This window comes from Acinonyx jubatus, chromosome D1 (assembly GCF_027475565.1).
Source record: "Acinonyx jubatus isolate Ajub_Pintada_27869175 chromosome D1, VMU_Ajub_asm_v1.0, whole genome shotgun sequence".
Classification (NCBI taxonomy): domain Eukaryota; kingdom Metazoa; phylum Chordata; class Mammalia; order Carnivora; family Felidae; genus Acinonyx; species Acinonyx jubatus.
In genome coordinates, this window is record NC_069390.1 from 9,318,840 (window position 1) to 9,346,194 (window position 27,355).

The 27,355-nt window shown below is 45.3% G+C and overlaps 2 protein-coding genes across 2 annotated transcripts; both read right to left on the reverse strand.

The window, feature by feature from the left end:
- Positions 1–6,423: 6,423 nt before the first annotated feature.
- On the reverse strand, positions 6,424–9,453 carry LOC106987602 (mammaglobin-B-like). The gene is made up of 3 exons (XM_027045868.2): positions 9,399–9,453; positions 8,827–9,014; positions 6,424–6,462 (listed from the first exon to the last, which is right to left on the reverse strand). Exons 1-3 carry the CDS (start codon positions 9,451–9,453, stop codon positions 6,424–6,426), a joined length of 282 nt encoding a protein of 93 aa, XP_026901669.2.
- A 14,345-nt stretch (positions 9,454–23,798) lies between these two features.
- Positions 23,799–26,777, reverse strand: LOC106989691 (secretoglobin family 1D member-like). The gene is made up of 3 exons (XM_053202660.1): positions 26,632–26,777; positions 24,931–25,118; positions 23,799–23,813 (listed from the first exon to the last, which is right to left on the reverse strand). The coding sequence occupies exons 1-3, from the start codon at positions 26,684–26,686 to the stop codon at positions 23,799–23,801; spliced, it is 258 nt and encodes an 85-aa protein (XP_053058635.1). The 5' UTR covers positions 26,687–26,777.
- Positions 26,778–27,355: the final 578 nt, after the last annotated feature.

The following is a 27,355-nucleotide window of genomic DNA, read 5'->3' on the forward strand; positions in this document are numbered from 1 at the left end:
TGCTGTTATGCCATTATTTATTATTATTATTATTATTATTATTATTATGTTTATTGTGTTTATCATCCCCTTACCTCCACTTCCCCAGGAAAGAGGAGTGACTAGTTCTGTGTCTTCCATCATTAGAAGTTTCTTAGTGAGGCGTCTGGGTGGCTCAGTCAGTTAAGCCTGCAACTCTTGATTTTGGCTCAGGTCATCATCTCACGGTTGGTGGACAGGCTCGCGTTGAACTCCGTGCTGGCAGTGCTGAGCCAGCTTGGGATTCTCTCTCTCTCCCCTTGTCTCTGCCCCTCCCCGGATTGTTCTCTCTCTCTAAAATTAAAAAAAAAAAAAAAAAAAAAAAGATTGAAAAACAGTGTAGAGGAAATGAATGCACAAGGCAGAGCTGTGTCAAAAGCAGTTTGCTACTATTGAAGATTAGGAATACAAGCTTCCTGGCTTGTATTTTCTGGCTGGCTCAGTTGGGAAGCATGCGGCCCTTGATCCTGGGGTTGTGAGTTTGAGGCCCACGTTGGGTGCGGAGCCTACATTAAAAAAAAAAAACCAAAAAACACAATACAAGCTTTTCTTAAAAATTACAGCAGATTCAGCCACCCCTATAGCAAAGTTACTGTCAAACACTCACATTCTGATTTTATGTTCCTCAGAGGAAGAGAAAGAGGTGACGTCACTGGCTGAAAGGAACTGCACGTGGCTGGGGATAGGTGGGTAGGCAGGCACCAGAGGCAAAAGCCCGAAGTAAAGGTTTGGTGTGATGCTCTGATTCCCAGAGCTGAAGAAGGCCAGCCTCTGCTCCAGGGTCCGTTTTAATTCAGAGCTTGCTATAGCCGAGGAATCAGCTACCATTGCTTGTGTTTGGTAGGGACTCAATGACAGGCAGGGAGAAAATGTCAGGTGTGCTCTGACTGGAAGTTATTGGTGGGGGGAAGCTGGAGGCGGGCTGGCCGGAAGTGGGCATCCTATTTGATTGCTTAGGGGAACATGTTTGGCCTTCTCTGGTTGGTCTTAAGTTGGAAGTGGGGACAAAGACCGGGGAAGCTGGTATTTATTGACCAAGTCCTGACCATATTCATTCCCTTTTTTTTTCCTGGTTATAGACCTTGAATCCACAGCCATTGGCATGGACCCATAAACCCAATCTGGGCAATCATGATACTCCATGATTGTTTGGCAACAGTAATTGGCTCAAAAGGTGACCGTGTGATCCAAGCAGGGCCCAACTATGTAACTTCTCTAGAACTGAAGTTTGGATATTAGAAGAAAGAAGTTTTGTCCACTGCAGCTGCTAAATAGAGAGACTGTCGATTTGGGGCTACTGGTGGTCATCTTTTCCACCACGCGGAGAGTCTGTTTACAGAGTGAAGTTTGTGTAGTAAAGGACTAACCTTACCCGAAGAAAGATGTGGCCTTTGCCCTTTGCTCCTGGGAGAAGCTCTTTAAACCCCTGGCAAGTCCTACCTGACAAGAGTGTCTCTGTGTACCTGGGGACTTGGGCCTCACCAGGTGGCCTAACAATGTGATGATAAGATGGAAACTGGGACACAGAGAGGGAGAAGACCATGGGAAGGTAGAGGCAGAGATTAGAGTGATGCGTCTACAAGCCAGAAAACCCAAGGATTGTCAGCAGTGTCCAGCAGCTAGGGAGAGGCAAGGGAGGGTCCCGGCCTAGAGTTTTCAGGGAGAGCCTGGCCCAACCAACATCTCCATCTTGGACTTCTAGCTTCCACAACTGTGAGGCAATATACCTCATTTTTTAAGGTTCCCTGGTGGTTTTATGGAGGCGCTCCTTACAATCACAACAAGAACTGCAGGGTTGGACTAGTTACCACATAAGCTCCAGTTAGAATGTGTCTGTGAACCATCAAGCAAGTGGCCCTGGGCCCAGTGAGTGCCCCAGGCACTCCTAGTCGATAGCGGCACTATCGATATAGGCTTTGACCATCACAAAGCAGACTGAAAGGAAAAGGCCTCACTGAGGACGTAATGTTTCAGCCCATATCTGAAGGAGGTGAGGGAGAGAGTGTGAAGTGTCTGAAAAACGAGCATTCCTGGTGGAAGCACTTTCTAGAGTCTGGTCAGACAGTTCTCTTAGTTTTTCCATAAACAGGTACGGTCTTCAGTTATTTTAGAGAACACATTCCAGAAAATAACACACTTAGGTTCTGTTGACCAACATGTGGAGCAACTATCACAAGACCCTGGACAATGAGCGTTCGCTTTTTAACCTTCCATTCATTCCTCATCCCCATGGAATCTGGCTTCTGGACATGTGATGTTGCAACGTTTAAGACTGAAGCAAATAAGTAAAAACCAGCTGTCTTCTATTGAGCCCGACATGGAGACGCGGAAAAATCCAAAGATTTTCTCACTGAGAGAGAGACATCTGAGTAAAGACCAAAGAGGTGAGAGAAACTGAAAAGAGAGTAAAACAGGATTTAGGAATTGCTGCACACTGCATATTCGTATGTGTTAAAAATGCAATTAAAAGTAATTCTTTAGGGGCACTTGGGTGGCTCAGTTGGTTAAACATCTGACTCTTGGTTTTGACTCAGGTCATTATCTCACCATTTGTGAGTTTGAGCCCCATGACGGGCTCCGCACTGACAGCGCGGAGCCTGCTTGGGATTCTTTCTTTGCCTCTCCCTCTGCCCCTCCCCTGCTCACTTGGACTCTCTTTTCTCTCTCTCTCTCTCACGATAAATAAATAAACTTAAAACAAAAAGTCAGTTTTTCGGGTTGTGTATTTTTGGAAAATACACTGTTCAGAGATAGTGCAAAGTGGCAATCTATTCCATTTGGTTGCAGAGGTCATTTTAGAGTCTGATCTTTTTCCTTTACCTCCAAAATACATCTATATCTTCAATTTTTTTACTTGCTTTTTACGATCTCAGTGGGTTAAAATGGTGGTTTATTATTAGTGCAGCTCAGTACAATGCACTTGGCCAGGACGGGGAAGATGCTGTGTGCTCCCACAGTGAACCAAAGAATGGGTGCACTGTCTGTGGAGAATTAAAAAAAAATTTAATGTTTATTTATTTATTTTGAGGGAGAGAGAGACACAGTATAAGTAGGGAAGGGGCAGAGAGAGGAGAGAGAAATCTCAGGCAGGCTCCAGGCTGTAAGCACAGAGCCCGATGTGGGGCTACAACTCACGAAATCGTGAGATCATGACCTGAGCTGAGATCAACAGTCGAACACTTAACCGACTGAGCTACCCAGATGCCCCTGCAAATTTAAAACTGACTCTGGGGTGCCTATGTGGCTCAGTTGGTTAAGCGTCTGACTCTTGATCTTGGCTCAAGTCATGATTTCATGGTTTCGTGAGTTCAAGCCCTGCATGGGGCTCTGCACTGACAGTGCGGAGCCTGTGTGGGATTCTCTCTCTCTCCTTCTTTGTCTGCTCCTCTCCCACTTGCATAAGCATGCTCTCTCTAAAAATAAATAAATAAACTTAAAAAATATGACCATGAAATGGAATAAAAGTCAACTGCTTTTAGTGATCACCATGAGGTAGTGTTTCTAGACAATATCATAGACAACTTGCTCCACCTTGCTGGACATTCTAAATAATTGTTACATTGACCTAGAGCAGGGTGCTCTCAGTGGCTTGTCCATGATGCACCATGACCACATCCAGTCATTCAGGAACCCAGACTTCTCCCATTGAGTGGCTCCAGTGTCTCTAAGGGACATGGGGCTTTACTGGATACCTGCATTCAGTGGCAGACATTCTGGAAGTGTCAAGACTATGGGGACATTGAGAAGAGCAGTGGTTCTCAGGGGTTGGGGAGAGGAAGGAATGAACAGGCAGACCTGATGGTTTTAAGGTTAGTGAAATTCTTCTGTACTGTAATGGGGTGGTGCACATCACATACATTTCACAAAATGCATAGAGTGTACAACACCAAGAATGAACCCCAATGTACACCATGGACTTTGGGTGATAAGGATGTGTCCATAGAGGCCCATCAGTTGTAACGAACGTACCATCTGGTGGGGATGTTGACAGTGGGAGAGGCTGTGCATATGCATGAGTAGGAGATCTATGGGAACTCTGTGTGCATTCGGCTCAACTTTGCTGTGAATCTCAAACTCCTCTCAGAAAAAGCTCTATTAAAGACCAAAAAAAGGAGGAAAGTACATTGTTGAGAATATTCTCTTCGGCACCACAAAAAACAAATAATCTTATTTATTTATTTATTTGAGAGAGAGAGAAAATGCAAGTAAGCGAGGGTAAAAAGAGAGAGAATCCCAGGATGGGGTGGGGGGGGGGTGGGTGGGTGGAGAGAGAAGCAGGGCACACCCAAACAGAACTCGAACCCATGGAACGTGAGATGATGACCTGAGCCAAAGTCAGATGCCTAATGACTGAACCACCTAGGCACCCACAAATAATCCCATTTGTCAATGAGCAGAAGATATCCAGATGGCCAACAGATACATGAAAAGATGCTCAACATCGTTCATCATCAGGGAAAGAATGAAGAGTCTGTGCTCATCACAATACGTTTTTGCCTCAGGAATGCAGTTTTTAACTTTGTCCTTGGCAATAACTTCAGAGTTACACAAATGGTGTAATGGTGTAATGCAGGAGGAGAACATTCATATACCTCTACCCTTAAGCACATTCGTTGATGTACTACTGGATTTACTTTTCTATACAATCTCCTTTTTTCTTTTTCCTGTTCTAGTTCTAGATTTAGTGCCATCTTTTCCAACGATTAATCATCGGGCATCCTTCCTCTTCCCGTTCTGCTGCCCCAGTCCTTCAATCACCTTCATTATCAATTCTTGCATGAAATTGGCTCTGTTCCCTGGGTAGACTCATTCATGAAATGGGCCAGGGTCCTTCTGGACAGAAGCAAATTTCTGCATATCTATGTGTCCATCTCCAGTTCCTATGGCCAAATGTCTTCCTTTTCCTCTCCTCTTATGGTCCAAAAGAGAAAGAGAGGGTGGACTGAGTTTCCCATTATTGAGAGGCAGAGAGAGGGGTGGGCTTTCTTCCCCGTTGAGGACACACCCAAAGCACTGAGAACTGAGTATGGCCCATGAGTTCTTAATAAATGTGTGTGTGTGTGTGTGTGTGTGTGTGTGTGTGTGTGTGTGTGTGTAATAGGGGGGATCTTTTAAGATGTGGAAATGGACAAGGGTCCATTAGCCTGGGCCTAATGGAGTCACTGACCTTGAGGTGTGTGGGAGAAGGTAGATGACAGGGATCCATTATGACTTTTGTAGGTCTTAGGTCCTTTTGGCCAGTTTCCATAAAAACCATATTAAATACCATACCTTACAACTGCACTGGTATAAAGAGGAGTATGCTCCACTCTGGTTCATGGGTCTATATTCATTATGATGACAGTCACTTTTGGTTAATTGTTTTAAAGAAATTCTAACATTTGGGGGGGGGGGCTGGGTGACTCAGTCAGTTAAGTGTCTGACTCTTGATTCAGCTCAGGTCATGATCTCAGCGTTGGTGGGATTGAGCCCGATATCAGGCTCTGTGTTGACAGCTCCAAACCTGCTTGGACTTCTCTCTCTCTCCCTTTCTCTGCCCTTCTCCTGCTCGTGCTCTCTCTCTCTCTTCAAATAAATAAACATTACAAGAAAAATAAATTCTATGGGGCGCCTGGGTGCCTCAGTCAGTCAGGCATCTGACTTCAGCTGAGGTCATGATCTCACGGTTCATGGGTTGGAGCCCCCTGTCAGGCTCTGTGCTGACAGCTGGGAGCCTGTGGCCTGCTTCAGATTCTTTGTCTCCCTCTCTCTCTGCCCCTCCCCTGCTCATGCCCCCTCTCTCTCTCTCACTGTCTCTCAAAAATTAAAATTAAAAAAATTAAATAAACAAAATCGAGCCAGGATTCACCCCTGCTTTGGATAAGTCACATCTCTCCCTGGCTTTACTCCTGACCCCACTCACTCGGGTCAGGTGCAGAGGGCTGAGAGCGGGGCCTCGCGGCACCAGTGGATCAGGGGTACTGCATGCAGCCCAATCAGCAGAGCCTAGGTCTTGAGGACTTCAGAGATAGTCCCAGGGAAAATGGGGGCCACGAGGATGGAAAAGCACATTTCCAGAGTGAGGACCCCTGTTGTGCTACACGTGGGAAGGAACAGAGCGTTTTTCAGATTCCTCAGTCCGTCACCCATGTGTTCTCCAAAGAACAGTTCCCTATGAGCGTGTGTGTGGGCGTAAGTTCAGGCACGGGAGGCTCTCCACAGCCTCCATTTTGATCACATCACATAAAAAGAATTTTCCATTTGCAGATGCTTTATTGAAATGAAAATGTATTTGAGGTTTCAACAGTTGTCTTGCAGTTTGTAGATGAAAAGAGAAAGAAGGAAGAAAAGTCGTGGTTTATATTCACCGGCTGTCAGTTGCTGACCATTCTCTGTAGTCCTCGGGGTCTCCGGTCTCGGGGAAAGTTAAAAAATGGCACACCACACACTGGAATACATTATTTGCTGGAAAACAAACACAGAGACATCACTCCGATGTTCAGCTCTCTGTTCCAAAGTCAAGAGTTGAAAAACGCGCATTTCTTCTTGGCTTCTAGGATTTGTCCACACACATCTGGTATCCAAGAACGATTGTGCTGGAGTCAAGATCAGAATGATCTCATCTCTCATGGTAATGATCAGGAGACTTTACTGATGCCAAACAGGTACTGGTGTTTCCAGATCTCTTCCCCATCAGGGATCCCTATATTTATCAGGGTGTATTTATTTCAATAAAGAATCGTTAAGTCTCAGCCCAAATGGGTAGTTTTTGAGTTCTGGCGTGGCCTTACGTGTTAGAAATACCGAAAACGGTCTGACACCGAGACCTTTACCTTTAACACCTACAAAACAGTGGAGATGTGCACTCCAAGCGATCGGTCTAATCGACATTTTCAAAGAAAACATTCCAGGGGCACCTGGGTGGCTCAGTCAGTTAAGCGTCCGACTTAGGCTCAGGTCATGATCTCACGGTTTGGTTTGTGGTTTCGAGCCCCATGGGCTCTGAGCTGCTGTCTCGGAGCTTGGAGCCTGCTTCAGATTCTGTGTCTCCCTCTCTCTCTGCCCTCCCTCCTCTGCTCACACTCTGTCCCTGTCTCTCTCTCTCCAAAGTGAATAAACTTCAAAACAAACAACAACAAAAAACCCCATCCCATGATCCTTGATTGAAGGGAATTTCACTTTTTAACGTGGTTAGTTATGCTAAATACACATAAGATAAAATTGACCATTTTCATCATTGTAAGTATACAGTTCTGCAGCATTAAGTCTATGTATGTTGTGGTGCAACCAATCTCCAGAACATTTTCGTCTTGCTATTGTTGAACTCTATACCCACTGAACAACCCCCATTTTCCATACCAGCCAACCCCTAGAAGCCACCATTCTACCCTCTGTTTCTAGGATTCTGGCTACTCTCAGAAAACTGATATAAATGAACTCATGCAACATATTTGTCTTTTTTTTTTTTTGCTGGCTTATTTCCTTTGTCATAAGGTCCTCAAGGTTCATCCATGTTGGCTCTTCTGAGTGATAAACACTTTCATCTTTAGCTTTGGCAGTATTTCTAGATTTTTTACCCTGGAATGTTTCCATAGGAGTATCAAGATAGGGAATACATTATGGAGAACGAAACACTGCTTGTTGTTTTCAACAATTCCATCCCCCAAGGCAGATTCATACCCAGGATCTGTCCTTGTCATCTATGGGGTCTTTAATTAATAGTCAAGGAATCCCATCATTTATACTGACAAATTTTGATTGCTTGAAAGCACATTTTAAATTCTTTTAGTAAGAGGTACAGAATCTTCTTCATACTGGGTTCTTCTGGACTCTATTAAAACATTCTCATGAACATTTTATTATTTGTTCCTACGAAGAAGGGGATCATTGTTGCCGGTCACTTCTACAAGTAAGGGACTTCTTGAGAATCAGATGTGTTTTACCTTGATAGAAAATGAGTGTGGAGATGCCTGGCTTGCTCAGTAGGGAGAGCCTGTGGCTCTTGATCTCAGTGTTGTGAGTTCGAGCCCATGTTGGGTGGAGAGTGTACTTAATAAAAAGCAAGAAAAAAATTTCAAAATAAAGAAAAAAAATGAGGGGTGCCTGCGTGGCTCTGTCGGTTAAGCATCCGACTTTGACTCAGGTCATGATCTCGTGGTTCATGAGTTTGAGCCCCAGGTTGGGCTCCGTGCTGACAGCTCAGAGCCTGGAGCCTGCTTCCGATTCTGTGTCTCTCTCTCTCTCCGATCCTCCCCCCCACTCGCACTCTGTCTCTCTGTCTCTCTCTCAAAAATAAATAAAGAATTAAAAAAAAGGAAAATATTGTGGCTCCTGGGTGGCTCAGTTGGCACGTCATGATCTCCCAGTTCCTGAGATTGAGGCACATCGGTCTCTGTACTGATAGGACAGAGCCTGCTTAAGATTCTCTCTCTCTCCCTCTGTCTGCTCCTCCTCTATGCATGCTCTCTCCCCCTGCCCCTTAAAGGAAATAAATAAACTTAAGAAAAGAAAAAAAAGAAAGTTTGTGTGTGGATGTATGAGTGTGTACTAGGATACTGAAGGGTAGTTCAGCCTTCATGTGAATATTGTCCCTCATTTGCCTTTTTCATTTATCATTCACTAAAGATTCCAAGAAGCGCAGAGGCAAATCACCGCTGGGACCTTGGCTGGCTTTCTTGATGTCAAAGTACTCACATGCAGCCACAATTACATTCACTGAAATAAAATAAAGCATGTTGAACACTTGCTTTGGCATCATTAGTGACAAACGTAGAGCCTACTAGTCCCTGCCCCGTGGTTTGAAAGCACGTCAGAAGAAACCGTAATTACCATCATCTGTGCAAAGTTGTGCAGAGTTTCGTTTGACTGGTTGAGATAACATTGCTTCAGCTCAGCCAAGGCCTCTTTTTCCTCAGGAGTCTGAGCAAAATCCTGAAGAAAATTTTGGTATTCACTAATGCTCACTTCAGGACTGATTGTTTTGTTAACCACTTCCTCTAGAAGTAGGCATCCAGAACCTGAAAGAAAACACATAAAAGCGGTCTCAGTTCGATAGCCCTGAAGCCCCTTTTTGGGAGCACCTAGGATGTTGGTCATCCAGTCTGCATCCCAGTAGACTCATACTTTCAGAAAGATGATGGTGAATGGTCTTGAGTTCTCAGCTCTTGGAGAGTAAACTCAGGACCTAGGGTTCCCTTAAGCCTGAAAACATCTGTGCCCCCTCCCCACCCCTGCACTACCTCCACAGCCTAGAGAAGCCAAACACTACATAACCATGAAAAACAAAGACACTGAAGAAATGAGGTGGAGCCTGTTGGCCTGAATTTGGGGAACTGGAGGTCTTCCAGAGGGCCCTGACACGACCAACAGCCCCAAACCTGTCCTTGCTGTACAGAACTCACCAGCAAAGCAGTAAAGGGGGAGTGCAACCAGCACAAGGACTCTCAGCAGCTTCATGGTTGAGGGCAGCTGGCGTTAGCCGGTCAGTCCGACGTGGCAGGGAAGAAAGAACTCACTTGGGAGCTGAGCACCTAGAACTCCTCCTTTTATTCTCCCGGCCATCACCTTAAGCCCTCCCCTAAATGAGGGACTGAGTCACACAGTAAACGTGGCACTGGGCCAGGAAATGACAGCAAGAATCAGCCCAGCCAGCCTGTGCCCTGTTTGTAGAAACCAAGGAGACAGCTTGTTGGGCCCAAAACTATTTTGGAACTGCAATAATGATAACACGGCTTTAGATGAAATCAATGCAAAAGTGCTTGCTAGCAAATGAAACGACGACAGAGTGCACCTGTATTGTCATCCTTGTTGTTTTATTATTGTTGCAGTCTTTATTAGTCTCCTTCCACCTGTCCTCCTTCTTCAACAGATGGAAAGCTTCGTATCCTGTGTTCCTGTGGGCTCACCACGCAGCTGGGCTCAGTGCAATACCAGACAGCTCCTCGGGAGGGCAGACTTCCTTTGTCCATAGACACTCTTGACAAGGGGCTGGAAGTTTAGCAAATCCTAACAATGTTTAACTTTCTCTAAAGGCTGTTTGTACAAAGACTATCTCAATTCATTAACTAAATTACATACATTCATTCTATTCTGAATCTATGAATAATCTTTCTTTTAGTCTTTTAGTTGTTTGGGATTCCCCGCCCCCCCCCCCCCCCCCCATTGGTTCAAAGGATGAATAAAGAAGCAGAGCAACTGATCGCTCAGCAGAGGCAGTGCTGAATGGAGGAATGGTGGTAAGGACTGGGCTCAAGCAGATGTGGATTTATTGTATTTTTTCAGTGTTTATTTTTGAGAAAGGGAGAGAGAGAGAGGGAGGGAGCTCGCATGAGTGGGAGGAGGGGCAGGGGGAGAGGGGGCAGAGGAACTGAGCAGGCTCTGAGCTGACAGCAGCCAGCCCAACATGACACGGGGCTCAAACACACAAACTCTGACATCATGACCTGGGCTGAAGTTGGACGCTCAACCGACTGAGCCACCCAGGCGCCCCAAGATGTGGATTTAAATCTTGGAACCAGGACCTAATCATGAAGTGTCTTAGGGCAAGTTAAATTGCTGGTTATTTCAAGCTTCTTTTGCCTCATTTCTAAAATGCGTATATAAAAATAAAATAAAATAAAATAAAATAAAATGTGCATAAATCAGGCCACACCTGGTTTTGCAAGGATGACAGACACTCTGTAAAGAACTTACTGCGGGGCTTACAACAAGGTAATCATGAATACATGGGAGGTACCATCCATCCATCCATCCATGCATCCATCCAAGCATCCATTGTTCAAAGGTAACCATGCGCTTCCCCCATGAGTGGATCCTGTGCTGCATGCCCCAGATTCAGCTGTTAGACCAGGACCTTGCTCCTGTGGAGCTTACCTCTTACAAGGGAGGCAACAAAAAGCCCCTAACTGGGGCGCCTGGGTGGCTCAGTCGGTCAAGCGCCCGACTTAGGCTGAGGTCACGATCTCACAGTTCATGGGTTTGAGCCCCGTGTGAGGCTCACAAAATTTTCAAAAAACCATAAATAAAAAGCCCATTAACTGAATGAGTGACTTCAGAAAGTGATTGCTGTAGGCAACAACAAAACAGCCATGAGGGGCAGCATCCTGTACACAGGGCCAGGCCAGCTATAGGAGGAAGGACTTTAAAGCCTAGATGAGTGGACAATGATTATCAAGGGGAAGATCTTGAGACAGGTGTTCTAGGCAGAGAGCACAGCAGGTACAGGGCTTCTCTCTAGAGCAGTTGGTACTGGGCAAGAGAATGACAGCAAGGATGGTGTGCCTCTTGGTGTCAAGAAAGATAGGACAGCCTCATAGTTTAGAAAAGCCACATCAGTTTAAGTGGAGATGATATGAAGGTGAAAGGAACAAGAGAAACTAGGTTGGCTCAAGTAAACTGATGAGTGAGCCAGACAGATGAGTTGATTTTTTGTGAATGCCGTATTTGCTGTTTAGAATGATCTGGGACTCGTTTCTTCCCATGATTCAGCCGGAACATAAGTTGCCAAGAACAATATCCTTTAGGGACAGGCTAGCAAAAGGGAAGAAGGTTATGTTCTTCTGTGCGTACTTTCTCGCCCATTGACCATTGCTGCTACTCTCCATTCCAAAGGCCAACGTCCAGATGAAGGACTTTACTGATGAAATGGGAGACGTTTTGGCTAGGGCAAAATGGGGACTCTCCCTGGTGCCCCGGTTGTTAGGGACTTGCCCTGTTACCTGCTGGGATGCTGGTCTCTTGAGAGGTTTCTTACCTCGCTCAGCTAGGCTACAATCCCACCTCACGTACTTGGTGCCCACAAGAAAGAGGTGTATTTTTTTGTTTTACCTTCATGTTTCCTCCACAGCAGATGATGGTCATTCTTAGGTGAATCCAATAACAATAACTCAGCCCACAAAGGACTCATTTGTGAGCCAGTGGTTACAAGGAGAAATAGAAGAAACCACAATGCTGTGTAGGCAGCCTGATTTTTTTTCTCTTCCGCAAAGAAGCTTTCACTCAAGTCCCCAAATGAAGTTCAGAAATTAGTCCTCAGCTTCTGTGTTTGGGTGACACTTACTGATCACCTATTATGACAAACCATGGTATGTGGGTGAATTTGCACAGGTACTTATTTCACTGTGAATACCTTGTGTTGTGGGAGAGAAAGAGAAAGTATGTAGCATGACAGAATTATATTTGGCCCGTCCTCGGGCTCATGCAAGACCTGAGATGTACTCACACCAAACTGATCATCTGAGGCTTTGCCATCCTTAAAAGGTGACAACAGTCTGTGAGAGCCCTTTTTTCCCCAGTGATTCCTGCATTGGCACCAAAGCCTAGGAAGGAGTTATTTTGGCATTTAGATGGTCTTTAGGCATTTTTAAATTGTAGGTGTCTGGTACTGATCCACTTGACAGTATTTAGGGACATGATAGCCCATATGTTTTTGCCCATTCATTCTGTAACACTGGTTCTGCCCCTCCCCTCCAGGGCTGCTGGGACATTAACCTCAGGCATGTTTTTTGACAGTGAAGCTCTTCTTCAGTAAGATCATGCCAAAGTCTAAAACTTGGATGGGAAGGTACTTCCATGGGCCAGAAACTTTCAGAAAGGTGCTGGCCTTGGAGACATCTGGATGGCAGTGCAAGGTGGGTTGTTCACAGTACCTGGGCCTTTCCAGGTACATCTCTTGCCTTGGGCCAGTCCTGGTTGAGATTTCCCAGCTGTGTCTCTTTGTACAATGGGAACATCCTGGGGTTGTCATATGTCCTCAGAATGGGTTTGGGCACAGAGCTGGTGCCACGTACCTGTCAGCTGCCAGTGATTAATTTCATAAAATGGTGAAAGGCCTTATGCTAACCCTTGGATGTCTAGGGCCATTGGAGACCCCTGGAAACTTCCTTCAACTTCACATTCTCTGAAAGATCCGGAGAAGATCATGTTCAGAGCGCAGGCAAAATCCTACGTTTGAGCCTAGAGCACGGTATTTTGATCCATGCTTACTTGATACTGTTCTGACTTCCTGGAAGAGTTTTATTGAGACATAACACGTAGAGTCTCTGTCAAACATATTCTACATCCTGTTGGTTTATTAATCTTCTCAAGGCCCAAAGCAATGTTCAATTACCCATTTTTAAAAATCATGAAAACATAAGAGTAAAACAACAATTAAAAAAGGGGGGGGGCAGGTGCCTGGGTGGCTCAGTGGGTTAACCGTCTGACTTCGGCTCAGGTCATGATTTTGAGTTTCGTGAGTTTAAGCTCCGCATCGGGCTCTTTGCTCACAGCCCAGAACTTGGATCCCACCTTGGTTTCTGTGTCTCTCTGTCTCTGTTCCTCCCTCACTTGCACTCTGTCTCGCTGTCTCTCTCTCAAAAATAAATAAAGATTAAAAAACATTAAGAAAACATGAATAGCAAACCATGGTGAACACTCACTGGATGCAAGGCCCTGGTGCAAACCTCCTTTAATCGGACGACAACACAACGCGCCGGAAGATGATGAAATTTGTTGGCCAAATGCGGATACTTTGGAGTGTGAAAGAGGACACAAAATGGATGGAATGCCAGGACAACAGCATAAACCAGGATTCTCCTGAGGAAACTGAGATGTGTGGTCACGCTCCATTGGTGGCAATCTCCTCTCCCGTTTCGCGGGTATAATCGGAAACCAGTCCCTGTATGCAGAGGGCAGGGAGAGACAGAAGAAAAGGTGGCCGCTGCAGGTTGGTAGGTGGCAGGTTTAATGAGCAAAGGAACTGACATAGGAGGGCGCCTGGGTGGCTCAGTTGGTTAAGTGTCTAATTTCAACTCAGGTCATGATCTCACAGTTCGTGAATTCGAGCCCCACCATGGACTCTCTGCTGTCAGCACAGAGCTCGCTTTGGCTCCTCTGTGCCTCCCACTCTGTCTGCCCCTCCCCCACTGGTGCTCACTCCCCCCACCATCTCAAAATAAATAAATAAACTGAACACGAGGGGCACCTGACTAGCTCAGTGGGTGAAGCGTCCGACTTCAGCTCAGCTCTTCTGTGGCTCAGGTCATAATCTCATGGTTCATGAGTTTGAGCCCCACGTGGGGCTCTGTGCTGACAGCTGGGAGCCTGGAGCCTGCTTCAGGTTCTGTGTCTCCATCTCTCTCTCTCTCCCACTCCTGCCTGTGCTCTGTCTCTGAGAAATGAATAAACGTTAAAATACATTAGAAAAAAGAAAGTAAAGACAAAAAAGATGCGTAGATCTCCACACCTATGTTCCAGAGTCAGAAACTTTATACAGAGGCAGTAAGTGGGTTCAGTCACACTGAACACAGTTCAGATGGTCTCAACGCGACATCATACTGTCTCAAGGCATTGTCGTTGGAGCAGCTTCTGGGGTGGAATAGGGCTAAGTGGAACCCACATTCCAAGAACAGGGCAGGTGGGTGAGGAGCCCCCAGTTTCCAGGGTCCAGCTCATGGGTCAACTGGAGGTCACATCCTCTCCCCCGACCCCTCCCCATGAGGAGTGCGTGTCATTTCTCCCTATATGTAGATAATGGGACAAGGGAGGTCACGTATCTTGACCAAAGGCATACTGCTTATGGGTGACAGAGCTCCTTAGGGAAGGAGCCTGGTGTTTCTGACTGAGAGATAGCTCCTGACACTATTGACCTCCTTGGTTTGACCCTTGTGAATGTTCACTTTAGGGCTCCCATGGATTCTGGTGATCTTGACTCACACAACTGCCCTATGTGAACTCCTGGTTGAATTCTGTGTGCACCTGTTCCCTCTGCCCTCCACCCAGTTTCCTGCTGGAGGCCGTTGCTCTCTGTGGACTCCCTTCCCCACTGTTTTGCCTCAGTCCTACAGGGTTGAAACTCCTCATTCACTCCTGATGGCACATCCAAGACAGCCCGCCCACTTCTGCCCTTCCCTGGGCCCTGAATCTCTAGGGATCTCCCTTGTCGACACCCCTTGGCACCCTGGGAGCAGCTCTCCCCTGATATCTTCAGAATCCCGATCCCATGGTCCCTCCTCTCTGTGAGGCTCCCCGAGGGCACTGCCTGTGCATTGCTGGCCATTGTGTGATGGCAGCGATAGAGTGGTGCTAAATTAATTGTTGTGTAACTGCTTTTCAGGGCAGATGTTGAATTTATACAAAGATTCTACTGATGATATTACATGTTTTATCATTAGGTCTATTTCGAGAGAGAAGCACGTTTACATTTGACTCTTTAGTAAAGTCAGGGATCAAACCCAACACTAAAACCAGTCATCCACCTATCATTCTGGTGCTACCTCCACTTTCTTTGTGTTCCTGAATGAAGACTCCTTTCTCCTCTCTCCTTTTTTAAGCATTATTTTTTAATTGATTTGTTTAAAATTTTTTTTTTTACGTTTTATTTATTTTTGAGACAGGGAGAGACAGAGCATGAATGGGGGAGGGTCAGAGAGAGAGGGAGACACAGAATCTAAAACAGGCTCCAGGCTCTGAGCTGTCAGCAGAGAGCCCGACACGGGGCTCGAACTCATGGACAGTGAGATCGTGACCTAGGCTGAAGTCGGATGCTTAACCGACTGAGCCACCCAGGCGCCCCTAATTGATTTGTTTTAAATTTACATTCAATTTAGTGATCATATACTGCAACAATGATTTCAGGAGCAGATTCCTTAATGCCCCTTACCCATTTAGCCCATGCCCCCTCCCACAACCCCTCCAGTAACCCTCTGTTTGTTCTCCCTATTTAAGAGTCTCTTATGTTTTGTCCCCCTCCCTGTTTTTGTGTTATTTTTGCTTCCCTTCCCTTATATTCGTCTGTTTTGTATATTAAGTCCTCATATGAGTGAAGGCATGTGATATTTGTCTTTCTCTGAACGACTAGTTTTGCTTAGCATAACACCCTCTAGATCCATTCACATAGTTGCAAATGGCAAGATTTAATTATCTTTGATTGCCGAGCAAACTCCATTGGGTGTATATATATTATACACACACAATATATATATCTTCTTTGTATAGATATACACAATATAGATCTTCTTTATCCATTCATCCATCGATGGACATTTGGGCTCTTTCCATACTTTGGCTATTGCCAATAGTGCTGCTGTGAACATTGGGGTGCATGTGTCCCTTTGAAACAATATACCTGTATCCCTTGGATAAATACCTAGTAGTGCAATTGCTGGGTCGTAGGGTGGTTCTGTTCTTAACTTTTTGAGGGACCTCCATACTGACTTCCTAAGTGGCGGCACCAGCTTGCATTCCCACCAACAATACAAAAGATATCTTCTTTCTCCGCATCCTCGCCAATATCTGTTGTTGCCTGAGTTGTGAATGTTAGCCGTTCTGACATGGGTGAGGTGGTACCTCACTGTGGTTTTGATTTGTATTTCCCTGATGATGAATGCTGCTGTGCAGTTTTTCACGTGTCGGTTGGCCATCTGGATGTCTTCTTTGGAGAAATGTCTATTCATGTCTTTTGCCCATTTGTTCACTGGATGATTTGTTTTTGGGGTGTTGAGTTTGAGAAGTTCTTTATAGATTTTGGATACTAACCCTTTATCTGTTACGTTGTTTGCAAATATCTTCTCCCATTCCGTTGGTTGCCTTTTAGTTTTGCTGATTGTTTCCTTCGCCGTGCAGAAGATTTTTATTTTGATGACATCCCAATAGTTCATATTTGCTTGTTTCCCTTGCTTCCGGAGATGTGTTGAGTAAGAAGTTGCTGCGGCCAAGGTCAAAGAGGTTGGCTTGCTTTCCCCTTGAGGATTTTGATGGCTTCAGCCTTAAATATAGGTCTTTCATCCATTTTGGGTTTATTTTTGTTGCTGGTGTAAGAAAGTGGTCCAGGTTTATTTTTCTGCATGTCCCTGTCCAGCTTTCCCAGCACCACTTGCTGAAGAGACTGTCTTTATTCCTTTGGATATTCTTTCCTGCTGAGTCAAAGATTAGTTGGCCATACGTTTGTGGGTCCATTACTGGGTTTTCCATTCTGTTCCATTGATCTGAGGGTCTGTTTTTCTGCCAGTACCAGACTGTCTTGATGAGTACAGCTTGGTAATACAGCTTGAAGTCTGGGATTGTGATGCCTCCTGCCTTGGATAAAGTTTCAAGATCTCTTTGGCTATTCGAGGTCTTTTCTAGTGCCATACAAATTTGACGATTGCTTGTTCTAGCTCTGTGAAGAGTGCTGGTGGTACTTTGATAGATATTGCATTGAATATGTAGATTGCTTTGGGTAGTATTGACATTTTAGCAATATTTGTCCTTCCTCTCCAAGAGTATGGAATATTTTTCCATTTTTTGTGTCTTCTTCATTTTCTTTCATAAGGTTTCTATAGTTTTCAGTGTATAGATTTTTCACTTTGGTTAGATTTATTGGTAGGTATTTTATGATTTTTGGTGCAATTATAAACGGGATTGATTCCTTGATTTCTCTTTCTGTTGCTTCATTGTTGTGTATAGGAAGGCAACCGATTTCTGTGCATTGATTTGTATCCTGAAACTTTGCTGAAATCATGGATCAGTTCTAACAGTTGTTTTGGTGGAATCTTTTGGGTTTTCAATAAAGAGTATCATGTCATCTGCACAGTGTGAAAGTTGGACCCCCTGTCCTGGATGAGGACTTTGATGTCACAATAGGGAGAGGGATGTGGAGTGCAGGAGGAAGTGCGAGCCCCTGCCCTCCATGGACTGGGCTGCCTCAGTCTCCCTGTTCCTTAGAAGTAAACATTGTCTTGATCCAACTGAACTTTGATCCAATGTAACCCGGATCTCTCTCATGACTTGAGGCTACACACCGGATTTGGAAGCCACGCCAGGATCAGGTGTTGCCTGCAGTTAATTCTCCTTGGCTCATTCACCAAAACCCTGAACTTTACACAACTTGACATTTCCAAGAGACATGTGGTTAGCCATTTACTCCTGACACACGTGGGACAGTTCATATAGCTCATTAGGTATCTACACCATTATCTTCTTGATTGACTTAGTAATTTTCCCTCCACTATGTGCCAAGATTTTCTTGCCAACCATAGGCAAGCACAGTTGTGAACCTCTGGTCCTCAGGGGGTACTACAAGAAGGACATGGGCGAACTGATATAAAGCATTTCCACTGGAAGGACAGGATTTTCAACTGAAGCTGACTGACTCCCTCCTTCCACCCAAACCTGTGGACATTTGTCAATGTCGGGAGATGTCTTGGGTGTCCCCACAGGGTGAGGGGGATGCTACTGGCATCAAGTGGTAGAGACTAGCTGATGCTCAGGCGGTCTACTCAAAACAAGAAGTTTTCAGCCTCAATTGACAATAAGGCCTTGATTCAGAAATCTAGTGCTAGAGAAATATCTAAAAACAGTTGTCTTTGTAGTGAAAGATCAGTAGTGCTAGGTAGCCTCACGTTAGGTGGACAGTGAGCAGAGCCCCAGTGCAAACAGGTGCCAGTGGGAGCGTCAGCATCTGTGTTGTTTGGTGAGCAGAGCTCAGTCTCATGTCATGTCCAGGGCTTTGCCCAAGTTTGTTCTTGGTCATGGAGGACCTTGGCTTCATTCTGTCATCCACATCCTTGTTTTCCTTCAAAATCCAACTCAGTCATCAACCTCTTCCTATAGTCTGCCTTCAGGGAGAATGCGTAGCTCATAAGGGTCTAATTCTTTGGTGAATGTCTACAGGCCTTTGATTTCTATGATAGAATCTCCCTCCCAGGAATATACTTGATATCTTTTTTTCACTTTTGTTTTGTCTTGTCTTTTGATCTGATCGTGAGTTCCTCAAGGAAATCCATTAATTCTTTCCATAAAAGACACATGTTGCTCCTAAGTTTGGTACAGTGTACATTCCAAGTTGACCTGAGATAATTTGCCACATCACAACCTATTTCTTGCCAAATTTCCACCTGACCATTTCTTTGGCCCCTCTTTTTCTATCCTGTCCTTTCTTTTCATTTCTAACAATGTCCTGTGTTTTTCAAATTTGCATTTTAAAATAAGGATAAGGAAGCACTGTTCAAAAAGGAGAATAGTGAGAAACGGCTTCCACTGAGAAGCACTGGAGCCATGTCTCTCCATATCCACACCATGTAGCCTCATACTCAGCTACCACTTCTTTCACTGTGTCTCCTGGTTTTGACGTGTTCGCAATTTTGTTAACTGTTCTCTATTGATTCATTCATTAAAACCTGTGTTATAGCCTGTGTTGACTGCATCCCATGCCTTATCTTTCCTCATCTACTCTTTTTTGGTAAAGCATATCCTCCCATGCCTTTTGAGAAAAAGCTCAATGGAGATAAAACTTTTGAAGATTTGCACTTCGGAAATCTCCGTTCAGCGTCATGCTTAAATGACATTTGGCTGCACAAAGAATTCCATTCATATACAATGAAAGGTTTAAGCCTGTGAATTTTTACTATTACTCCTGTGTCTTCCAGTCTCTTGTTGAATGGGTTTTTATTCCCCATCCTTGGATATGACCTAGTATTTCCTTCAGAAAGAAATACCTTCCTTTGAGTGATGCCGAAAAAAAAAATCACAGAAATGTGTTTTGATGTGAGGAGTGAGTGAGATACTCAGTTTCATATTTTTCATTTATAGGAAATTTTCTTGTAGTCCTTCTTTGATTTTCTTCCCACCATGATCTGTGTCATTCTGGAAACCTGATAGCTGGGTCTCATGGACTTATGCTTTCACATGCTTTTCTTTTCTCCAACTTTTGTGTTCTCTATTTGTGTTTCCGTAATACATACATTATTTTTGTTCCAAGATTCTGCTTTGTCCTTCAACTCGTTACTTTTTTCCAGCTGTCACATTTTTAATTTTTCCAGAGCTCCTTGTTTTACTCTGAATGTTTTTTAAGCCATAAAGAGATGAAGAGATCTTGGTAATCTGGGTTTTCTGAAGATCCATGAAAGAATCCATGGGAGAAAGAGCTGCCTGGCCCAGAAACTATGGACTAATTGCAAAAGAGTATGAGTCAGTTAAGAACTTTCTTGTCTTCTTGTCTCTCCTCATTTTAGGCCCCAGCTCTGTCAGAAACTATGGTTAGCTGCTGGGGGACAGAGAAAGTAGTAGTAAAGGAGAGAGAAAAGGGAGAAATCTCCATTTTGGAACAATAGGAGGTTTTGATTATTATACAGGCCTGAATACGCTAATTTCAGAAGAGAGACATTAAACTTCATATCCTACAAAATGGAGAACCTTCGAACGTTTGCTCGAAGAAAGCAATGGCAAAAGCAGAGTTTTGTGTTCAGAGTGTTGACCTTGTCATAGAGAGGAAGATGGATGTAGGGAGGAGCCTAGGAGGAGGGGGTCCCTGGGCAGAGACTGGTCATCTGTGTTCAGGGGGACAATGAGAAGCCTCAAGGACAAAGTCAAAAGACTCTGCATACATCAATCCTTCCTACTTAGTGTAACTCAGTTGTGAGTTCGAATCAGAGTTTCTGGAAAATTAGATGTATCTCAACCAAGAAGAATCTAGGAGGCAAATCAAACAGAGAGTTGACCCCAGACACCATTTGAGTGTGAGGCTCAGCCGCTCTGGGGAAGTATGTCCAGTGGAGATTGCATTACAGGCCTGCTCCCATTTAGTTATCTTTCACCTGCCTCAGAGAGCTATAGCTTCTGGAGTCTGTGTGTGCACGCACACATGTGTGTATACATGCGTGGGTGCGTGTGGGTGTTTGGTAAAGTAGACATAACATAAAAGTTACCATTTGAACCACGTTTAAACGTACGATTCAGCCGCATTAAGTGCATTCCCAATGTTGTCATGGCTACCCATTTCCAGAACCTATGTCAGACAGAAACTCTGCCTTCAGTAAACATGAATTCTTTCAACTTCTCTTCTCCCAGCCCCAGCCTTTACAGTCTTTCTTGATCTAACTTCACACTCTTGATCAGCAGCTCATGTAGGAAAATGTTCCCATATGAGACCCTGAGTTTATTAGTTTTATAACAATGTAAGCGATGAATACACCTGAAATTACTGGGCTTGAAGGGCCACAGAAGTAGCTAAGGAAAGGTCTTAAGGGAGACGGTGGCTGGCTGACTCAGTGGGAAGAGCACGGGACTCTTGATCTTGGGGTCATGAGTTCGAGCCCCCTGTAGCGGGGAGAGACTACTTCGATAAAAATAAAACTTAAAAAAGGAAAAGAAGGTTCTCAAGGTGAGCACTGTGGTGATGCTAGGGTCATCTGAGTCTCATGGACGTCCTGCCCTTCTTCCTGGTCAACAGGTGGCACCTGCTTCCCTAGTCACTGAGCAGCTGGCACCCGAAGGAGTTGGAGATGAGGAAATGAGGGCTGCACGGGTTTTACCTGCAGAGATATCTACATGTGTGTATAGCAGCTGGGGGAAGTCTGGACATCGTTTTGCTTTTTAGGTCTTCCTGGGTGATTCTAACACAGAGCCAGGGGTGAGGAACGCTTGAGTAAGACATTCTTCCTCCTCACATTCAATGGTGGTAATCATCTTTTCCCTTCCCGGATACTAGCAGGGACTGACACAGAACATGTAAACCTTCTGGGATAATGACCCACCCATAAGAGTGCTCGGTAGATGTAAGTGCTCACTATTTGATCAACAACAATAACGATTGAAACAATTGTTGTTCTGAATTATTGATTTCTCTCACTCTCAGTTCGAACCCACAAACCGTGAGATCAGGAGCTGAGTCGACATCAAAAGTTGGACGTTTCTCAGAGTCTGCAAGAGCTCCATGATCCTTGTGTCCACCGAGCATAGTTCGTAGGCTGACTATGGAATGCGTTTCACACAATGGGGACCTATTTCAGTGTGCATGTTTCCTGATGTGTTAAAAATACACACCTACTCTAAAGGCGTTGCTAATAATTGATGATACTAGATAGCCGTTAGCTTCTGTTTCTCGGTCAGAGGTAGCATCAACTACCTACTATGATTTGAGAGCTAGGTTTAAGATTCACAACGTCCTCTTACTCATATCATAACATTTGGAAGCCCATGCCCTCTAGTAGTTCATGGTTATAGTAGTGAGATCCGATTCACAGCTTGAGAGGAGGGTCACTGTGGCATCGATGAGGAGGATGTACTACAGGAAGGGTATCGCAGAGCCCAGAGAACCATGTAGGAGACTTTAAACCAAGTTGGACGGGACTGGATTTGGACTGTGATGGCAGCCCTGGGGATGGCAAGGAGGGGAAGCTCAGAAGTGAGGATGTGGGAGTGGAGGGGGCAGAACTCAGTGAAGTTTCTATGTCAGGGTGGGGGGAGATGAATGTAGTAAGCTACCAAAAAGATACACACATCTTTTTTTTTTTTTGAGAGTGAGAGAGAGAAAGATAGAAAGTGGGGGGAGGGGTAGAGAGGGAGGGAGACAAAAATCCCAAGCAGTCTCTGCATTCTCGATGCACAGACCAGCACAAGACTTGAACTCACAAACCGTGAGATCATGTCCTGAGCTGAAATCACGAGTCGGATTCTTCACCAGCTGAGCCACCCATGAACCCCAAACCATACCCGCATCTTATTCTTGGCAGCTTGCGATTATGCCCCTCATGGTTAAAAAAAAAGAGGACTTTGTAGATGCAATAAAAACTAGATTCTGACATGGGCAGCTTGTCCTGAATTTTCAGGATTTCTAGGATATATGCAACCCCGTATATTTTATATGAGGGAGACAGAGGCAGATTAAGAGACACAGAAAAGGAGAAGGTCCTGTGACGTCTGAGGGCAGAGATCAGAATGATGGGAGCAAGACAGGGAATGCTGGTTTCCAGCCATCAAAGCTGGAAGCAACCATGAATAGATTTTCGCCTCAATCTTCCAGAGGGATGTGGCCCTGCTGACACGCGACTTCTGCCAAGTGTTACAGAATGAGGACCTCTGTCTCCCAAAGTCTGAGAAAATAATTGATGTAAACCACCAAGTGCGTGGTAGTATATTTCAACAGCCACTGGAAACGAATCCAAGAGCCTAGGATGTATCCACATTTTCTGCATTGGGTACCTCTTTGCTTGGGGCATTAGCCAGAAAGGGGGTTCAGGGAAGGGAGAGTTGGTTGTAGCAGACAGGGTGTACAGTTTTATATATTTCTTCGGAAGTAACTGTGGCGCTTTGAATGCGGATGCTTCGATGGCAGCTGGATGCCGTTTCTAGAGCTCTTGGGAGAACGTGTGGGAAAAAGCATCAGCTCCAGGTGTCGGTGAGTGGTCTAGACCTGATGAGCAACGTGTGTGTGCAAAGCGAAAAAAGACGTAACTGAAGGAGGAACTCTGGAGAGTCACTAACGCTTCAGAAGTGGACATGAGACAAATTGCACGGGACAGTTCATAGGATGGAAACCACAGCGAAGGTGTGAGGACCAAGCAGTTTGGCTGTGCTTGTGATGAGGACAAAACATTAGTGATGCTGCAGGTTGGGAGCTGGGCTGTGGGTATCCTTCAATACAAAACCATAGCAGGAATGTTTTCATTGCCCCTTGCCCTGAAACTCAGTTTTCACTCAAGGCCATGTGAATGGGAGATGTATAAAGTGATGCAGGATGATTCCTGCGCAAACATTTCCTCCTGTGATCCTGGTTCCTCAGGCCCCCATGAGTAAGTGGACATTAGCGCTCTGAACTTTACTATTGACCACACCCAATGGCCACTTTGTGGCAAGAGCCATCCCAGCTCAAGGCCGGAATGTGTTGGATAATTACACGACAAGTAGAGAAATGCAGGGCAAATGATTTATTGAAGCAAGATGTTGAAACCTTTACATTTTCCAGAAGATCAGGTAATCACTGCAAGACGAGGTACTACGATGTAAGATTTAATTTCCACACTCTTTCGTGATTCTCATCTGAAATAGATAAAGAAAGAGAGAGGTTATTCATACTGCCGCTGGGGATGACACATGAGCATAGACTGTCAGTCACAAGAAGTTGTCAGTAAAGTTTTAACGGACAAAAGGCAAGGAGAATGGGCACAAGACAGGAAACCGGGGAGGCCGGTCAACTAAATATACCTGAGGTGACTACAACAAACCATGCAAGTTGTGAGAAAACCATTCCCATAGTCTGGCAGATAAACCCAGAGGTGACTGTGTGTGAGGCTGAGGTTTCTCCTGGAATCTTTCCTCTGATATCCCAGGGCAGAGGACTCTACTTTTTCACTGCAAAGAGGATACAGGGGTGAAAGCCTGGAAAAGGGGAGGGAGGGGACTTTGGGGGTACTGGCTGGAGACTCCCAGGCTCGTGGTGTGGCAATTCAACCCGATGGCACATCTCCTGGGTACTGAAAACTCGGTCCCTGCGGGCATTTGTGACGGAAACTCGTGACCTCAATCCAGCCGTCGATGTGCTGAGAGTCTCCTTTAAGTATCTTAGTTTTTGACAAAGATGTAATTTAGGTGTGTCACCTTCACACGTGGACACAGGAGGCACAGCGAGCAAGGCGTGTGGTTGTGGGCTCCATAAGGGACGGAATGGGAGGTGGGGAGTGGCGGAGTGGGCCGAGTTGTGGTGGGGAGAGGCCTTGGCTCTGCAGGAGCTGGCTCGGTGTGCCCCTTCTGCCCGCACCAACTGCCCTCCATGCTGTCAGGGCACCGAGCTGATTCCCTCCCTCCAGCTGTCTCCCTATTCAACATCCCAACACCCGACACGAGATTCCCCAGTGACTGTGTCCACTGGGCGAGGGGAGCTCACCCTCAGAAAAGCTCCCAGGCATGGGGGCAGCCACACTTTGACCCTTTAACACCACTGCGTGGGGTCCCAGTTGTCCTCCTCCTCAGGGCACTATGGGGCACCTGGCGCCCAGGGAAGTGACCTGAGCAGGAATGTGCCCAGACTTAGTGTAGCTGCCACATGTAATGCCATCCACCCTGTGGCCACCTGTCACCCTCTCAGGAGCAAGCTGTGAAGCTCCGCCACCTGTGCCCCCGACAGAGCAGCACCCTGACTGCCTTCTTGGCTAAGGAAGCTGAGCAGAAGCCTCTGTGCACAAAGAAGAAAGAAGTTACCAGTATTTCTGTAAGTATCAATTTTCTGGGTTTGGAGATGTTATCTGTGCAACTCTTCACATCCAAAACGGCCTCAATGACTTCTGGAGGTGCTTTATATTTTTCAAGCGATAGCTTGTAGAGATGTGTAGGTTTCAGGAGAAAGCCTGAGGTATCTGTAACAAAGGCTGGACAGGCCAACGCATTGGCTAGCGAAGAAAAAGAAATACAATCGATATATGGAAAACCACGCATTTCCTGTGGTTCCCTGAGGTTAGAGCTAGACAGGGAACCCAGGGGTTTTATAATCTCATCCCACAGCGGTCCTGACACGGCAGCTGGGGCTTCCTCACATCTCAGAGGAAGTATAGAAGAGCCAGGACTAGAATACAGGCTTACTAATCCCTAGTTCAGTTTTTATCCTTTTTAAAGCACATCCCTTTTTTCCCAGGACGCTCTTGGTTTGCTGACATTCACTTTCTTTACAATTCAAACAATTAAGTTTTGCCTGCACAGGATGACACGTTGTTTTTGTCTTGAATAGCAGAGAAGAGGAGGTTTGAGTATCAATTTTTAATTTTTTTAATGTTTTAATGTTCATTTATTTTTGAAAGAGAGAGAGAGAGAGCACAAGAAGTGTGTGTGTGTGTGTGGGGGGAGGTACAGAGAGAGAGAGAGGGAGACACAGATTCTGAAGCAGGCTCCAGGCTCTGAGCTGTGAGCACAGAGCCGGGCATGGGGCCTGAACCTTGCAGACAGTGAGAACATGACCTGAGCCAAGGTCTGACACTTCACCAACTGAGCCACCCAAGGGCCCCTGAGTATCAAGATTGTAAGTGAATAGTAGAGTCAGACCTTACCAGAGAGCAGACTAGGGTGGGTATTTGGATAAGAGTAGATCAAACTATATATATGTTGGAAGATGCTAGTTTGAGACTAAATGAAAGTATAAGATTGTTATTGGATGCAGACACGGTAATAAAGTTAAACACCTGCATACAAAACAACACCCCAGGTCACCAGTCTGAACAACTTTAAAGCTTATACACAAAGTTATGATTGTTTTATTTCTCCCTGCAGTGATGTTCAGAATTCCTTAGAGAGGGTGAGAGACAGGAACTGAGGCTCTTTCCTAACCCCACTGGAATGGTGCGGATGCCTGAAGTGACCATTGTTTCTGGTGTGGGCTCTCTATCCCCCCCCCCTCCGCCACCCATCTTTGTAACCACGCTGCAGCCGGGAAGTGCCCTACTAGGCTCTGATCTGAGCCCTGATCATAGAAGTTGAGAGGTTCAATCAGAAGCAACACGGGGAAAGAGGAGGGTGTTTAAAAAGTCAGATGAACTAGAACAACTCAGGAAGATGTGGGGCTGTATCACGGGTAAGAAGACATACAAAAATATTGTTGAATGGATGGCTGGAATTAATCTAGATGAACAGAAATCCCACGATTGCACTAGTTCTACTAGTCTTAGCAGAACTGGTAGTACTCGTGGAAAAGCAGGGAGACTGGCAGATACAGTGAGATCTACTCACTAGTAGATATAGTGAGTGCTGCTGCTTCCCAGAGCCCCCTTGAAGACTTATTATTTAGAGACTCAGAGAACACTAGTGCTTCTGCCCCTTCTTCTTCTTTTTTTAAAGAAAGCCACTTAAGTTGACCTAGTTCAGAGAAGGGTACTCACCAGGGCTGGTGCTGGTCTGATTAGAAATGATACTCACCCTCATAGCAGCAAAGAGCCAGAGTGACCAGCAGGACACTCAGGAACAGCCTCATGGTTTATTTTGCTTTGAGTTTTCAGCTTTAGTGAAGGGTGAGCAGTTAGTCACTGAACTCAGGAGCCTGAGGAGCCCAGGACTATATATAGCTAGAGGGCCTCCCTCGTGCTGCCCAAATAAACATGTGGTCATGTCACGGGCCTGGCTTTCAGCCCTCCCTTCCTTACTCAGGGCTCATGCCGTCCATCGGTGTCACAGACCTCAATGCCTGGGTCAATGTTCCTGTATACAGGCATTGCTGGCACCAAGCATGTCTCCTTTGTAGCAATAACTGAGGTTGTAGTTTTACAAGTGTATAGTCGGTTAGTTGATGCACACCGCCCTTGACATTAACTCCTTGACTGAAGACACAGCCTCTGGTTTTTCTCATCTTTACTTAAGCATAGTGCCTGGCACACAGGGGAGGAAAAGCAAATATTCTTCTAATAAGTGAAGGACTATGAATCAAGAAACCACTACTCTTGGTCAGAGTATATCTTCAATGTGAAATGATGCTTGCCAGGCCGGGTTTTCCTTTGGGCAGGTGAGTTGCAGAAAGGTCAATAGCATCAGAGTCAGAGTAAGAGCAATGAGTGGTTTTCGGTATCCCAAGATGCCACGGGGAAGACTCCCTCCCCAACTACTAATTTGCTATTCTAAGCTCAGATGTTTAAAAGTATCAAAAGAT

What these genes read in the sequence shown, in the direction of transcription:
- LOC106987602 (XM_027045868.2), bottom strand. Translation starts at nt 9,453, where the DNA reads ATGAAGCTGCTGAGAGTCCTTGTGCTGGTTGCACTCCCCCTTTACTGC. An exon ending in CCCCCTTTACTGCTTTGCTG is followed by an intron (nt 9,015 to 9,398) that starts GTGAGTTCTGTA and finishes GTTTTCTTTCAG; the next exon opens with GTTCTGGATGCCTACTTCTA. An exon ending in ACAACTTTGCACAGATGATG is followed by an intron (nt 6,463 to 8,826) that starts GTAATTACGGTT and finishes TTTGTTTTCCAG; the next exon opens with CAAATAATGTATTCCAGTGT.
- LOC106989691 (XM_053202660.1), bottom strand. Translation starts at nt 26,686, where the DNA reads ATGAGGCTGTTCCTGAGTGTCCTGCTGGTCACTCTGGCTCTTTGCTGC. An exon ending in GGCTCTTTGCTGCTATGAGG is followed by an intron (nt 25,119 to 26,631) that starts GTGAGTATCATT and finishes TTTCTTCGCTAG; the next exon opens with CCAATGCGTTGGCCTGTCCA.